Source organism: Molossus molossus, unplaced genomic scaffold (assembly GCF_014108415.1).
Source record: "Molossus molossus isolate mMolMol1 unplaced genomic scaffold, mMolMol1.p scaffold_m16_p_4, whole genome shotgun sequence".
Lineage (NCBI taxonomy): Eukaryota > Metazoa > Chordata > Mammalia > Chiroptera > Molossidae > Molossus > Molossus molossus.
Window position 1 is genome coordinate 68,275,959 of NW_023425377.1, and position 16,418 is coordinate 68,292,376.

A 16,418-nucleotide genomic window follows, 5' to 3' on the forward strand; every position below is an offset into this window, starting at 1 on the left:
TCCCACACGGTCCAACACATGCCAGCTTTGTTCTATCCAAGTGCAGGGTGTTTCTCATTTTCACTGCTGCTTTGAGAGTCCCCACCAGCCCTGCAGCCCAGCATATGTGGCATGCTTCATCTGGGACAAAGCCTGGGATGGGTCTGAATCCTTTGTAAAACCACTTTTTTGAAGACTTCCATCTCCACGGGCCAACCACCCAAATGTGGAAGGCTTCCCAAACTTAACCAAACTTCCGTCTCCCAAAATGTGAAACCTACATCCCACTAATGGAGGGTCTGAGGGAATGTGTGTTGTCTGTTACCACAAGGAGCACCTTGAACATAAAATATATTGATAAAGATCAAGAAAATGACAGCCCTCCTAGGACATTGCTATCTCACCTATGAGTTGGCCTCTGTCTGAAGTTTTGGTTAAGTTTGAAACCTCAGCACTTGAATCCAAACCTCATGACCCTGGGGACCCTGATCAAGGCCCGAGGGGGCCATTGACTTCTTAGGTTGCTGTGGGCTCTCAGGCTACTGGCATCTAGCAGGTGTTACTTTTTCCTCTGATTGTCATGTCTCCATTCCTACCAGAGTCTGCCTTTTTAGCCCTGAGCCCTGGTATGTGTTGTTTCCAGTTTAGTTTGGCTGAGGAGAGTGTCTCTCTGCTCTTGAGGGTGCCATTGGGACATGGTTGGTCTTGATGGATTTGTTGTGCTTTGCTCCCAAAGCCTTTAGCAGCTCACCCTGCACTGCACCTCTCCTCCAGAGCTCCCCCTCCAAGCCTGCCTTCTGCTCCCAGCCTTCTGCTTCCTGGATTCTTTTCCCCCTTGTAATAATAACACAGCCTTTCTCTCTCTCTCAAGACTCAGCTGTTTATGTTCATTCCTTGACATGTTTCTTTTCTCATTAGCCAAGTATTCAGTCCCAAGAATTTATGAGGAAGTTTAGCCTTCTTTCCCCCATTGCTTAGAGTATGCTGCTGGTGTTCTTATCTGTCTCCTGTCTCTGGCCATCACTGCCTCTCTCAGCCATTCTGATTCCTCATTCTTGTGGAGTTGTAAATGGGTGACACTTTCCTATCTGCTCTTGGGCCCATCATCAGCTTGAATATAGATGACAAACATCCATTCTTCATGAACTGTGTGGGGCAGAGTTTCCTGCTTGGGGTCTGGCTCCCTTGGTGTGCATTTCAGCTTCACAGCCCTGCTCTTACTTTTCCCCCTTGTCACTGATCCCCTCGCACGGCTTTCAGCTTGTCTGGTTCCGTCCTAATTCAAGGAACACCTTGCTCTTAAACCCTTTGGCAGGTTCTGATAAAATTGGTTTCCTTGGATAAAAGTTGGCAGTGAAGTGGCAATTTGCAAGTAGCCAGTGATTTCTTCCCCGCCTACCCCAGATTTTTTTTTAACCTTAATATGTGTTCTAAGCAGAGCAGCATTTACATGGTAGTTAGTTCATCTTGGAATGTTGATGTCAGATATGTTACATAGAAACTTGCAACTGGTGTCTGAAAGAAAAACTATATCCTGTACAAATACAGTTTTTAAAGCATTTTTTTTGGTTTGTTTCCATTTCTTAATAAACACTTTGAAGAGGGCTTTTTATTTACTCCTGAACATTTCCAGACTGCTCCAGAGGAGAGAGAGTTCTTGGTTCTCTTCAAGAGAGAGAGTTCTTGGTTCTCTTCAAGATGCGGGGGGGTGGGGGGGGTGGGGGGGCAGGGGATGAAAGTGAGGGGTTTTGTCTTGAGATTAGGGTAACCACAGAGCTGTATCTAGAACTTTCTGCGCCTGGGCACTTCTACTAAAATTACTAAGTTTAGTGTTAAGCTCATACTGTGTTATTTTGTCCAAGAGATACAAGATTCTTAAAGCCATAATTATATTTTTTCTTTTATTGGATGATAAGTATACTGGCCTCTTGACCTTGATGTAAATACCCAACCAACCTGTCTAGTAGAGAGTAGCTCATAAGCCTTGCTGAGAACTCGTTCTGAAAGACTGGGTTGTCTGTTGCATCCAGCCCCAGCTACACACAGGAGCCAGTGTTATTGACCCTCCAGAGCTGATTATTAAATAGGCATTTTGTAAGCTGGTTGTTCAACTTTCGGTAACTTGAAGTTGGTCACAATGTTAGAATTTACACCATGAAAATTGGCAGAAGGACTTTTTTTCAGAGAGCTGGTTCACCAGCATTCCACTGCTCAGCCCTATCTAAAGGGAAGGAATGTCACAGAAACCCCTTTCATGCCCTTTCACACTTGTCATTTCTATTTCCTGTGAAGTATAGAACTTGAGACTGGTCACTGAACTTAATGTTAGAAGTTATTTTACCTCTGCCAAGGGACTTATCACTCATCCCATGCTGGTCTGCTGCATTCGCATCTTCTAAGTTGGAAGATGGTTCAGTTCTCGTGGATGGGGAGGTTATGGAATCTCTGTGCCAGGGGAAATCTGGTTTTCTGTTCTGAATCTGTGAAATGGAATCTAAACCCCCATTGGTTACCCTAACCACATGAATCCTGATAGGGTCTTCTGAGGCTTCTCCTTTGAAGAGGAGGGAGCAGCGGCTGCCTCAGGGAAATAATCGCTCTTGAGAGAGAGTGCAGACCCGACTTTCAGTTCAGGGTGCTCATGGCAAGAGCCCCCAGAATCATTCTCTTCTCTGCCGTTGTCCACTGGTATTTGGTAGTCTTCCAAGTGATGATGGAAAATACTTTTAAAAACCAAAACAAAGAAACCCAACCAACTCATAAATCAGTGCCAATTAAAAATGAAAGAAGCTGCTGTTCTGAGGCCAAGCTGTCGTTCTTAACTCCCTACTTCATCCATGTTGTCATCCCTCTTGATCCTTCTGGAGCAGGTATCTTGCCCATGGTACTGTTTGAGAGGCTTATTTCCCCCTTGGTCTCCTGGCTTCCTTAGATTAAGACTCCATCTTATTTTCTGGGTCTGAGAACCCCATTGGATGTTACTTGGGTATCCATCTTGTGGTCATTAGCACCACAATATCCTTACAGAACCGCGCTCTGCCACCAGACGCGGTGTTTGCAGACCTCTGTACTTACTTGCCTAAGAACCTGGCGCGCTTTCCCTGCCTTGGGAAGGTTTCCCCACCCTGGCTGGAGGCTCCAGATAATCTTTTCCAGGTAAGAAAAATTGCTTCATATTCATCAGAGGCCAAGGGTGTTGGTTTGTTTATCCAAAGGCCATGGCTTCCTGTTAGCCCAGTGCCTCTGAAAACCGTCCTGCTCCCCCACCCCCCAGGTGAACTGGCTCATGCGGTGGGAAACCTTGTCAGGAATCTTCCTTTGGCACCTTTGATGTCATTTCCCCCATTACCACTGTTAGTATTTTGACTGAAGCTCCAGCTTTTTTATTTGGTTTTGGTTGGTTGGAATAATGAATTCGTGTGCCAGCCCCATAGATGCTCACACATTTGCCAGAGTCAGGGAGGACTTTGTGCTTTTTAATACCACAGTGAAACTTTCATGTTTTCACTGAGGATATGTCTCCATTAACCAGAACACATTCAGTATTTCTAAACCAAATGCATTGTTCCCATGTATATTGTAAACCTCACGCCCCACCACCATCTCAGGCCATATCCACTATAAAAATGTGCTCTTCAAAGACAAATCTTTTTCATTCTGATTTAAATATGCTTGTTTGTTTCTAGAAATAAGCACTTAAAAAAAAATGCAAAGTACTGTATATGCTCTAGTAGTTCTAACTGCATAAGCACTCACTTCCTCCCAGGATGTAAATAGCCAGCATGTTTCTTGGTGTGGAAACAGCATGTTTTAAAATGTTTCTTGGTGTGGAAACAGCATGTTTTAAAATGGTCACACACTCTCTGAGATAAAGATGACCGAGGGAGGTCTTACCTCTTTGAAGAGTCCCTTGCTGCAATTGGGTGTTTTGTTATATTTTCTTTTTGATTTCAAAAAATGTGACATTTTCTCTTTCAATGATTTTTTAATTTAATTTTATTTATTTTTTAGAGAGAGAGGAAGGAAGAGAAGAGAGAGAGAGAGAAACATCACTGAAAGAGAACATCAATTGGCAGATCCTCCCACCAGGGATCTGGCCCACAACCTGGGCATGCTCCCTGACTGGGAACTGAACCGGTGACCTCTCAGTGCATGGGTCCACATTCAACCAGTGAGGCAGATTAAAAAAAAAAAATTCTAGTTGTGGTAAAAGACGCATAACAAAATTTACCTTCTTAACCATTTTTAAGTATACAGGCATTAAGTATATTCAAATTGTGCAGCCATTACCACCATCCAGTTCCAGAACTTTTGCATCTTCCCAAACTGAAACTCTGTCCCCGTTAAACACTAACTTCCAGTCCACATCCCCCAGTCCCTGGTGCTCAGCATTCTCCTTTGTCTTCATGAATCTTACTGCTATAGGGACCTCATATAAGTGGAATCATACAATATATGTCCTTTTGTGACTGGCTTATTTCACTCAATGTAATATGCTCAAAGTTCATCCACGTTGTAGCATATGTCAGCCTTTCCGTTTTAAGGTTGAATAATATTCCATTGCATGTATATGCCACATTTTGTTTATTCATTCATCCATCAGTAGATGCTTGGATTGCTTCTACTCAATGATTTTTAAATAAACTTATTTTAGAAGAGTGTTAGACTTTCAGAGTAATTGCCAAGGTGGTACAGGGAGTTCCCACACCTACCTTCCCCTATTATTAACATCTTATATGGCACATTGGTCACAACTAATGAATCACTGTTGACACAATATTATTAACTAAAGTCCATCTTCAATGATTTTTTTTAAAAAAATTGCCCTCTTTAGGGTCATAGCACTTAAAGGAAAAATTATGAGTTAGGTATGGAATTCTGTACTTTGCTTTAAACCTGAAATAATAAAATTCTTGTCCTGTCTCTTCACAAAATTTTAGGATGATCCTTTCAAAAATAAAGCCTTGTTATTTAGCAACAATGCCCAAGAATTTCATCCGGATCCTTTCCAGGCAGAAGACCCCTTCAAATCTGACCCATTTAAAGGAGCTGATCCCTTCAAAGGTATTTCACTTGGCTCCCACTTTCTCACTGAAACGCTGTTCTTTTGTTTGTGCCATTTAGGGTTGTTCAGTGACTAGAATAGTTGAGAGACATGACCCTCTGAAATGGAGGAGGAAAGGAGCCTCATGGGCCTTTTAAGTTTTCACCTTACCCAGTTAACTGAAGAGCTGAGGCCTTGGGGTGTGGTGGGAACAGCTATGGCTTGCTTGGCCCTTAGACTCCGCAAGCTTCAGTTTTCATTCACTAGTGGGGTGGCTCATTCTTCCATAGTCCACTCAAACGATTTGGTAAGATAATCAGATACAGTAATGATTATGAAGCTACCTAGTGAATGACAGATCTCCACGTTAATTTAAGGTCTTAACTGGTGGGTTTATCCAGAGCCACAGGCGAATCAAAAATAACTAAGAATTTCTAGAAACAAGATTTCTTAAGTTTCCCCATTTTTTTCAGAGCAAAACAGTATTTCCAGGAAGGCTATCTGTACATTTCTGAGAAAAATGCCGAGGCAGGGAGTGGCAGCAGGAGCCTTTCCAGTTTCAGATTTGGAGTGAAGTGCCTTAGGTCCCAGGGTGCACCAGGCAGCTCCTGAGGCTCATATGTACCCAGCTTATCGTGGCTCCGGGCGGACCACATGAGTTAGGACTGGGGCAGCCCCGAGTCCCCTGTTGTAGCCGAGAGATGTGAGGGGGAGATGAGATACAGGAGTGACACATGGCATAGAAAGAGAAGAGTGAATCCTGGTTTGTTGTATGTTTTCTCTGACTCTGGCTTGTGTCAAGCAGTCAAAATACCTTTCGTTTCATCTTAAATGTCCTAGCCATGAAAAACTGCCTCAGCCAATGGCTTTTTCCGCTCTCCCACTTTGATATGCCAGGGTCATTTCTACTATAGAGCTAAACATTTTTCTCTCTAATCTAGGTGACCCGTTCCAGAATGACCCTTTTGCAGAACAGCAGACAGCTTCTACAGGTAAAAGCCTTTGTTGAAAGACACGTTTCATGGACTCGTCCTCAGAATAGTCTAGTTCCTAGTGCAAGTCGAGGGCAATGTAAAACACCTTCCATTCTCCTCCACCAGGTCCCCCTCCAAATGGCAGGGAGGTTCATTTCTGAAGGAAACTTGCAGCAAGGTTGTCCCTGCCTTTCAAAGTCTGATGCCCTTATTGCCAGTCTCCCAAAAGAACTAGAAAAGGAGCTCCCGGTAGCCAGGTGATTGTTGCACACAGCAACTCGGTCACATGTGCCTCCTTGTGTCACCTGTGGCAGCACCTGTGTGGTATAGTACCCGCACACGGCAAGACTTCTGTCCATAAATCCCAAGAGTGGCAGCAGTGTGCACTGGGAAGGACAGCCATCTGCATTGCATGAAAGCCTAGTGTCTTATTCCCTCCTGGTGATGCTAGCTTTCCCCCTTCTCCAGTCATCATGCCTGCACCTCACATTTGAGGGGAATGTACACATTGTGGTTGTGGTGTTGGGATCACTCTGCCTATTTTTCTTTTTTATTTTTTTAACTAAGGTAAAATTTACATGACACATAATTAACACTTTATTATTATTTTTTAAATATGTTTTTATTGACTTTTTAGAGAGAGAGGAAGGGAAAGAGAGAGAGAGAAGCATCTATGTGAGAGAGAAACATCGATTGGCTGCCTCCTGACATCCACAAACTAGGGATCAAACCTGCAACCCCGGCATGTGTCCTGACTGGGAATCGAGCCAGGTCCTCTCAGTCCATAGGATGATGCTCAATCCACTGAACCACGCCGGCTGGGCTAATTAACAATTTTAAAGTGAACATGTCACTGGCATTTAGTACATTCCCAATGTTCTGCCACTACCACTTCTATCTAGTTTCAGAATATTCCTGTTACCCCAAAACAAGACCCTATTCCCATTAGCAGTCACCTCCTCATTTTCTCTCCCACAGACCCTGGCAACCACTAATCTACTTTTCTGTTTCTATGGATTTGCCCACATTGTTTATTTTTGTTATTTTTTAAATTGGCTTTATTAAGAGGTATACTTGACACAGTAAAATTTACCAATTTTAAAAATGTAATGAGATGAATTTTTTTTAATTGATATTTTGAGCCTTGGCCGGTTTTGCTCAGTGGTTAGAGCATCAGCTCATGGACCAAAGAGTCGCAGGTTCAATTCCTGGTCAAGGGCACGTACCTTGGTTGCAGGTTCAATCCCTAGCCCTGATCTGGCTTGTGCGGGAGGCAACCAGTCAATGTGTCTCTCTTGCATTGATGTTTCTCTCTCCCCCCCACTCTATCTGAAAATCAACAGAAAAATATCCTTGGATGAGGATTAACAAACAAACAAAAAAATGGTAGAGAGAGGAAGGGAGAGAGAGAAACATCGATCAGTTGCCTCCTGCACATGCCTCCACTGGGGATTGAACCTGCAACCTGGGTATGTCCCCTGACTGGGAATTGAATAGCCATCTTTTGGTGTTTGGAACTACACTTCAACCAACTGAGCCACACTGGCCAGGGCAAGATGAGTTTTTTTCTATCATCCTCATCCGTGGACATTTTTCCTTTTTTTTTTTGTTCAGGTAGAGTGGGAGGGTGAGAGCGGAACAGAGAGAGAGAGAAACATCGATGTGAAAGGGACACATCGAGTGGTTGCCACCCGCACAACCAACCAGGGCCGGGGACAAACTGCAACCGAGGTACGTGCCCTTAGCGGGAACTGAACCCAGGTCTCTCCAGACCGCTGGCCGATGCTCTAACCACTGAGCAAAACCGGCCAGGGCATGTTTTGAAAAATTAGTACAGTAATGTGGGTTAACGAGCATTTCCATCATCCTGAAAGGTTTCCTTGTGCTTGCCCACTATCAATCCCCTAGATCCCTGGTAACTACTGACCTGCTCTCTGTCACTATGGTTTTTTTTTTGTTTTGTTTTTTTAATCTTTATTGATATTAGAGAGAGAGACAGAAAAGGGGAGAGGGAGAGAGATAGAAACATCGATGAGCAAGAACATTGATTGACCGTCTCCTGCATGCCCCCAACTGGGGATTGGGCCCACAACCTGGGCATGTGTCCTGACTGGGAATCGAACTGGCGACCTCTTGGTACATAGGTCGACGCTCAACCACTGAGCCATACTGGCCGGGCTGTCACTATGGTTTTTTACCTTTTATAGAATATCATCTAGATGGCATCAGTCAGTTATGTGTTCTTTCATACTTAGTTTTTTTCACTAAACAATGTTGTGTACTCATGGTACATTCTTTTCCTCACTTTCTAGATCCATTTGGAGGAGATCCTTTCAAAGAAAGCTACCCATTCCATGGCTCTGCCCCTGATGACTTCTTTAAGAAACAGACAAAGAATGACCCATTTACCTCCGATCCATTCACGAAAAACCCTCCCTTACCTTCAAAGGTGAGTGATGTGGGAAAGGTGAGGTGCTACCTGTCTTCACTGTCCCTATGTGAAGGCAGCCTGTCCTTATCTTACCCTGTGGGTTGAGTCAGGACTCCGTCATTTGAGCTATGCTCACTAAGCCTGATGATTGTGGGCCCTGTGAGACCAGGAGGTTCTCTAGCAGCTAGGTCATGGGCCAAGTCTCATCACTGGATGGCAGAGTGGCTGTTCCTTTCAGTCCCTGCGAAGATCATCTGTGAAGCAGGGTGTCAGATCCAGTGGTCCAGGGAGCCCAGGTCAGGAGGCTCCTCTGTCCTGAACAGCTATCATTCCTCTGTCCTTTTCTGAGCCCCTTTGTTCTTCAGCTCAGCCCACCTGCTGCGTTCTCTGCTCTGTCCCTGCCCTAACTGCTGTTCTGTTTCCCAACAAAGGCAAAACAAAGTAAAGCACCACACACTTCCACACACCACCCTGGCCCCCACATGACCACCCCTGCTGTCTCTAGTGCACAGCACTAATAGTGACATTGGAGTCACACTGCCTCAGTGGGTCCCGGTCATGGCAGCAGGAAGTTCAAACCCGAAGCCTGGCCAAACTTAGTGTGAGGCAAACATCACCCCACCCTACTCCACCCCCAGCATCTAGTAAACCATACATTTTGGACAACGTTAGGCCCAACAGACTGAGTTAAATTAGTGTCAACTAGGATTTAAAAAGCAAGAGTCACTTTTTGTGATTGAATAGAGACTTTGTGTGACTATGTGAGGATGGTTTGTAGCCTCTCTTTGTGTCTAGGCTGCATCTCTGGCCCCACCTTATACATTCTCTGGTTTTCCTCTTCTCCATGGACCTATCAGTCTGTACCACCAGACCCAGAGTTCCTTGAAGGCAAGGGTTCCTTTATAACATTTCTGTCTTACAGGACCTGTCAAGGAATCCCTTTTTTTCTGGTTTTGACTATCTGTCCTCTTATTCCTTATCAATTTTGTTATCTTTTCCACAGGCCAACTTTTGGCTTTGTTAATTTTTCTTCTGTTTCACTGATTTTTGCCCTTTATTATTTTCTTCCTCCTACTTATTTTGGGTTAGTACTTTGCTTTTCTGTTTCTGACATCTTAGAAATTGATTTTAGACCATTGATTTTAGACCTTCTTTTCTAATGTGTTTAATGCTACCCATTTCCTCTAAACACTGCTTTAGCTTGCATTCCACACATTGTGATATGTTACATCTTCATTGCTATTCAGTTTGAGATATTTTCTAGTTTTCCTTGTGATTTCTCTGTTGAACAGTGAATTATTTGAAATGCATTGTTTTGTTTCCAGATAATTAGGTTTCTCCTTTAAGTCTTATAACATTGATTTCTAGTTAATGTCTGTTGTTATTAGAGAACATATTTATATGTTTTAGCCCTTTTAAATTTATTGAGACTCGTTTTATGGTCTGTGTTGGTGAACATATCTGTGTTGCTGAACATACAATTAGGGAGAATGTCTGCAGTTACTGGGTGTCATGGTCTATAAATGCCAGTTAGGTCAAAGTGGTTGATAGTATTGTTCAGGTCATCTATGTCATCTATGTCTTCACTGTGGTTTTTTTAACTCTTCCAATTGCTGAGAGTAGGGTGTTAAAATCTCCTATTATTGTGGAATTCTTTATATCCCCCCTAATTCTGTCAAGTTTTGCCTCGTTATTTTGAAGCTCTGTTAGGTGCCTATACATGTATGATTGTTGTCTGATGTACTGACCTTTTTGTTGTTAATCTTCACCTAAGGATATTTTCCCATTGATTTTTAGATAGAGTGGAAGGGAGGGAGGGAAAGAGAGAGAGGGGGTGGGGGTCAATTGGTTGCCTCCTGTATGACCCCAACCAGGGCCAGGGATTGACCAGGAATCTAACCCACATCCCTCTGGTCCGTGGACCAGTGTTCTAACTGATGAGCTAAACTAGCCAGGGCTGATTCAGTGACCTGTTTATCATTATAAAGGGTTTCTTTTTTTTTCTCTGGTTATATTTTTGTCTTGAAATCTGTTTTATCACACATTTAAAGTAGCCACTTTATCCTCCTTTTGCTTATTCTTTCCATCATATATATTTTTCATTAATTTACTTTCAGACTATTTGGTGTTTATATGTGAAGGATGTCTTTTGAGTTGAGTATGTAGTTGGGGCTTGCTTTTCTATCCAGTCTGGAAATCTTTGCCTTCTAAATGGAGTGTCTAGTTTAGTCCCTTAACACTTATTGTTGTTGTTAATCCTCACCAGAGGATATTTTCCCACTGGTTTTTAAATAGAGTAGAAGGCAGGGAAAGAGAGAGAGAGAGAGAGAGAGAGAGAGAGAGAGAGAGAGAGAGAAACATTGATGTGAGAGAGACACATCGACTGGTTGCCTCTTGCATGACCCTGACCAGGGCCAGGGATTTAATCTGCAACCCAGGCATGTGCCCTAGACCAGGAATCGAACCTGTGACCTTAGTTCCTCAGGCTGACATTCTAACCGCTGAGCCAAACCAGCCAGGGCTAAGTCCTTTAACATCTAATGTAATTATTGATATGGTTGGATTTAAATCTAGTATTTTATTATTTGCTTGCTTCTAATCCTCTTTGTATTTGTACCTCTGTTCCCCTTTTCCTGACTTCTTTTGGATTATTTTTTAGTGTATTCTAAAATTTTCTTTTTAATTAATTAACTTATTTTTTTATTTTTTATTTTTTTTATCCTCACCCGAGGACATTTTTCCATTTTTTGTCCAAATAGATTAGGAGGGAGAAAGAGAGAGAGAAACCTTGATGTGAAAGGGACATATCGAGTGGCTGCCACCCACACAATCCAACCAGGGCTGGGGACAAACTGCAACCGAGGTGCGTGCCCTTAGCGGGAACTGAATCCGGGTCTGTCTGGAACGCAGGCTGATGCTCTAACTGCTGAACCAAACTGTCCAGGGCCTAATTTATTTTTGTTACAGATGTTTCTCCTTTTTACCCCATGGACACCCTCCTCCCATCCCCCACCCCAGAGCAGTGTTGTCTATGTCCATTGGTTATGCTTATATGCATAAGTCCTTTGGCTTATCTCTTCCCTCCCCCCTCACCTCCCACCTCTGAGGTTTGTCATTCTAAACCCTACTTCTTGTCTCTGGGTCCATTTTGTTCATCAGCTTGTTTTGTTCATTATATTCCACAAACAAGTGAGATCATGTGTTACTTATCTTTCTCTGACTGACTTATTTCACTTAGCATAATACTCTCCAGGTTCCTCCATGTCATCTGAAAGGATAAGAGATCTTTCTTTCTTACAGCTGCATAGTATTCCATGGTATATATGTACCACATCTTTTTTATTCACTCATCTATTGATGGACACTTGGGCTGTTTCCAAATCTGAGCAATTATAAATAGTGCTGCTAGGAACATAGGGATGCATATGTTCTTTCTGACTGGTATTTCTGGCTTCTTAGGGTATATTCCTAGAAGTGGGATCACTGGGTCAAATGGCAGTTCAATTTTTAATATTTTGAAGAAAACCATATTGTTTTCTATAGTGGCTGCTCCAGTCTGCATTCCCACCAGCAGAGTACTAGAGTCCCTTTTTTTCCACACCCTCGCCAGCACTTGTTTGATGATTTGTTGATGGCAGCCATTCTGGCAGGTGTGAGGTGATACCTCATAGTTGTTTTAATTTACATCTCTCTGATGATTTGTGACATTGAGCATTTTTTCATATGTCTCTTGGACATTTGTATGTCCTGTTTGGAGAGGTGTTTATTTAGGTCCTTTGCCCATTTTAATTGGATTATTTGTCTTTCTTTAGTTGAATTGTATGAGTACTCTAAATATACTTTGGAAATTAACCCTTTATCTGATGTATTGTTGGCAATTAGGCTCTCCCATGTAGTGGGTTCCCTTTCCATTTTGATGCTTCTTTCTTTTGCTCTGCAGAAGCTTTTGTTTGATGTAGTCCCATGTATTAATTTTTTCATTTGTTTCTCTTGCCTTAGGCGTTCTATCAATGAAAATTCTGCTGCATGTGATATATAAAATTTTTTTTTTTTTTGCCTATATCTTAGAGTGGGAGGGAGAGAGAGAGAAACATCGATGCGAGAGAGACATCGACTGTTCGCCACCCATACAACCCAACCTGGGCCAGGGACAAACTGCAACCAAGGCACATGCCCCCAGCAGAAACCAAACCTGGGACTCTTTGGTCCGTGGGCCGATGCTCCAGCCGCTGAGCCAAATCAGCCAGGGTGTGATGTATGAAATTTTGTTGCCTACATTTTTTTCTAGGATTTTTATGAATTCACAAGTCACATTTAAGTCTTTCATTCATTTTGAGTTTATTCTTGTGTATGGTGTAAGTTGGTGATCTAGTTACATTTTTTTGCATGAAGCTGTCCATTTCTTTTTTATTTTTTTTAAACCCTCACCCAAGGATATTTTTTTCTATTAGCTTCAGATAGAGTGGGAGGGGAAGAGAGAGAAACATCAATGTGAGAGAAACACATGGACTAGCTGCCTCCCGCACAACCCTTACCAGGGCCGGGGACCAAACTGCAACCGAGGTACGTGCCCTTGACCGAAATCGAACCCGTGACACTTTGGTCTGTCGGCTGACACTCTAACCACTGAGCAAACCGGCCAGGGCCAACACCATTTATTAAAGAGACTGTTTGTACTTCATTGTATGTTCTTGCCACCTTTGTCAAATATTAATTGAGCATAATGTCTTGGGTCAGTTTCGGGTTCTCTGTTCTATTTTATTGATTTATATGCCTGTTCTTGTGCCAATACCAGGCTGTTTTGATTACAATGGCTTTATAGTATAGCCTGATATCCAGTATTATGATCCCTCCTACTTTGTTCTTTTTTTTTCAAGATTGCTGTGGCTATTTGGAGTCTTTTTTGGTTCCATATAAATTTTTGGAGTGTTTGTTCTAGTTCTGTGAAATATGTTGGTATTTTAATGGGGATTGCACTGAATCTATAGATTGCTTTGGGTATTATGGACATTTTAATGATGTTAATTCTTCTAATCCATGAACTAGGTATATGCTTTCACTTTTTTATATCTTCCTCTATTTCTTTTTTCAATGTCCTGTAGTTTTCTGCGAACAGGTTCTTTACTTCTTTGGTTAAATTCATTCTTAGGTATATTAATATTTTTGTTGGTAAATGGGATTGTTTTTTAGTTTCTCTTTCTGTGGGTTCAATATTGGTGTAAAAAATGCCAATGATTTCTGGATGTTGATTTTGTATCATGCTACTTTGCCGAATTCATTTACTAAATCTAATAGTTTTTTGATGGAGTTGTTAGTGTTTTCTATGCACAATATCATGTCATCTGCGAATAATGACAGTTTCACTTCTTTCTTTCCAATTTGGGTTCCTTTTATTTTTTCTTCTTGTCTGATTGCCGTGGCTAAGACTTTCAGTACGATGTTAAATAAGAGTAGTGAAAGTGAGCATCCCTGTCTGGTTCCTGTTCTTAAGGGAAATGCTTTTAGTTTTTGTCCATTGAGTATGATGTTGGCTGTAGGTTTGTCATAAAGGACCTTTATTATATGTCAAGATATGATCCTTCTATTCTCACTTTGCTGAGAGTTTTTATCAGAAATGGGTGCTGGATTTTGCCAAATGCTTTTTCAGTATCTATTGATAGGAGCACATGATTTTATCTTTCATTTTGTTTATATGGTGTATCACATTTATTGATTTATGAATATTGTGCCAGCCTTGCATCCTTGGGATAAATTCCACTTGGTCTTAGTGTATAATTTTTTAAATATATTGCTGGATTCGATTTGCTAAGATTTTGTTGAGATTTTGGCATCTATGTTCATCAAGGATATTGCCTGTAATTTTCTTTCTTTGTAGTGTCTTTATCTGGTTTTGAGATTACGATTATGCTTACCTCATGAATAGAGCTTGGAAGTCTTCCTTCCTCTTGAATTTTTTGGAATAGTTTGAGGAGAATAGGTGATAGTTCTTTGAATATTTGGTAAAACTCCCCTGTGTAGCCATGCAGATAGGGCTTTTGTTTGCTGGGATTTTATTGATTACTTCTTCTATTTCCTTAATTGTTATTGGTCTGTTTAGATTTTCTGACTCCTCCCAGTTGAGTTTTGGATTAGTATATGATTCTAAGAATTTGTCAGTTTCACCTTGGTTGTCAAATTTGTTGGCATATAATTGTTTATAGTATTTTCTCGCAATTCTTTGTATTTCTGTGGTGTCTATTGTTACTTCACCTCATTCGTTTCTGATGTTATTAATTTGGGTTCTCTCTCTTTGTTTTTTGGTGAGTCTGGCTAAAGGTTGATCAGTCTTGTTTATCTTTTTAAAGAAACAGCTCTGGGTTTCATTGATCTTTTTTATTTTTTTTATTTTAGTCTCTATGTCATTTATTTCTTCTGATTTTTATTATTTCCTTCCTTCTAGTAACTGGGTTTTTTTGTTGTTCTTTTTCTAAATCTTTAACTTGTTGGGTTAGATACTTTATTAGAAAATTTTCTTCTTTCTTGAGGTAGGCCTGTATTGCTATAAACTTCCCTCTCAGGACTGCTTTTGCTGTATCCCATAGATTTTGTATTGTTGTGTATTTATTTTCATTAGTTTTCAGAAAGTTTTTTATTTCTTTCTTGATCTCATTTGTAATCCACTCATTGTTTAATAACATGCTAATTAGCCTCTAGGTGGTTGAATGTTTTTTAGTGTTTTTATTGTAATTTATTTCTAGTTTCCTGCCATTGTGATCTGAGAAGTTAGTTGATATGATTTCAATTTTCTTGAATTTGTAGAGACTTATTTTGTGTCCTAACCATGTGGTCTGTCTTTGTGAATGTCCCGTGTGCACTTGAGAAGAAATATATTCTGTAGCTTTGGGGTGAAATGTTCTGTAAATATCAATTAAGTCCAACTGATGTAGTTCATCATTTAAGGACTCTGTTTCCTTGTTAATTTTGTGTATAGACGATGTATCCAGTAGTGTCAGTGGGGTGATAAAGTCACCCACTATGATTGTATTCCTATTGATCTCTCCCTTGAAGTCCTCCAGAAGTTTTTAAATATATTTTGGTGCTCCTGTATTCGGTGCATATATGTTTACCAGGGTTATATCCTCTTGTTGGACTGATCCCCTTATAAAATTTTATTGACCTTTCAATTATAATTTTTCATTATTTTTTAGAGTTGCTTTAGGAATTACCATATACACTCTTAACTTTTCATAGACTACTTGGAGTTAATATTATATCATTTAATGTAAAATGTAGAAAACTTGGAACCATATAGGTCCATTTATCCACCACCCCTCAACTAGAAGCATCTCTTATGTTATAGCTGTTCTGTGAATATAAAACATCAAGAAGTATTATAAACTCAATAAGACAGTGTTATAATTTTGGCTTTAATTTAAATTTAGTGTATGTGTTTTAAAGAAATTTTAAAGAGGAAAAAAGTGGTTTTTAATTTTTACTCATAGATTCACCATTTCTAACATTCTTCATTTCTCTCTCAAGATCTGTTTTTTTCTTCGTTACCATTTTCCTTCAACCTGAAGAACTTCCATTGGCACTTTGTTATCATTCTGGAAGGGTCTTTGTGTTCGATCTAGTAGTATTTTTTTTTTTTCCTTTTGGCATTTTGAGGATGTTGTTCCACTGCCTTGTGGCCTTCATTGTCCTTGATGAGAAGTCACCTGTCTTTGAAAGTTGTTCCCCTATATGTAATGAGTTGTTTTCTCTGACTGCTTTAAAAAGCTTCTCTTTATCTTTGCTTTTCATTAGTTTGACTGCAAGGTGTCTGGATGTGGTTTTCTTTGTATGTATGCTGTTTGGGGTTTGCTGAAGTTCTTAAATCTATAAATTATGTCTTTCACCAAATTTGGCAAGTTTTCAGCCATTATTTCTTTGAATATTTTCTTTTTCTACCCTATCGTCTCTTTCCTTTCTTTGTGCGTTTATGATTACACATTTATTAGACCTTTTGCTA

General features: G+C 40.8%; 1 protein-coding gene across 7 annotated transcripts in view; it reads left to right on the forward strand.

Annotated features, from left to right (window-relative positions):
• The window catches only part of EPS15L1 (epidermal growth factor receptor pathway substrate 15 like 1), a 127,167-nt gene that overhangs the window by 82,352 nt on the left and 28,397 nt on the right, over positions 1 to 16,418 (forward strand). For all 7 annotated transcript variants that reach the window (XR_004962009.1, XM_036281680.1, XM_036281675.1 and 4 more), the window contains exons 17-19: positions 4,920 to 5,043; positions 5,965 to 6,015; positions 8,310 to 8,446. Coding sequence is in view for 6 of the 7 variants with exons in the window: in XM_036281680.1 (XP_036137573.1) it covers positions 4,920 to 5,043; positions 5,965 to 6,015; positions 8,310 to 8,446 (312 nt within the window). In the remaining variant the exon portion in view is untranslated. The remainder of the gene's footprint in view (positions 1 to 4,919; positions 5,044 to 5,964; positions 6,016 to 8,309; positions 8,447 to 16,418) is intronic.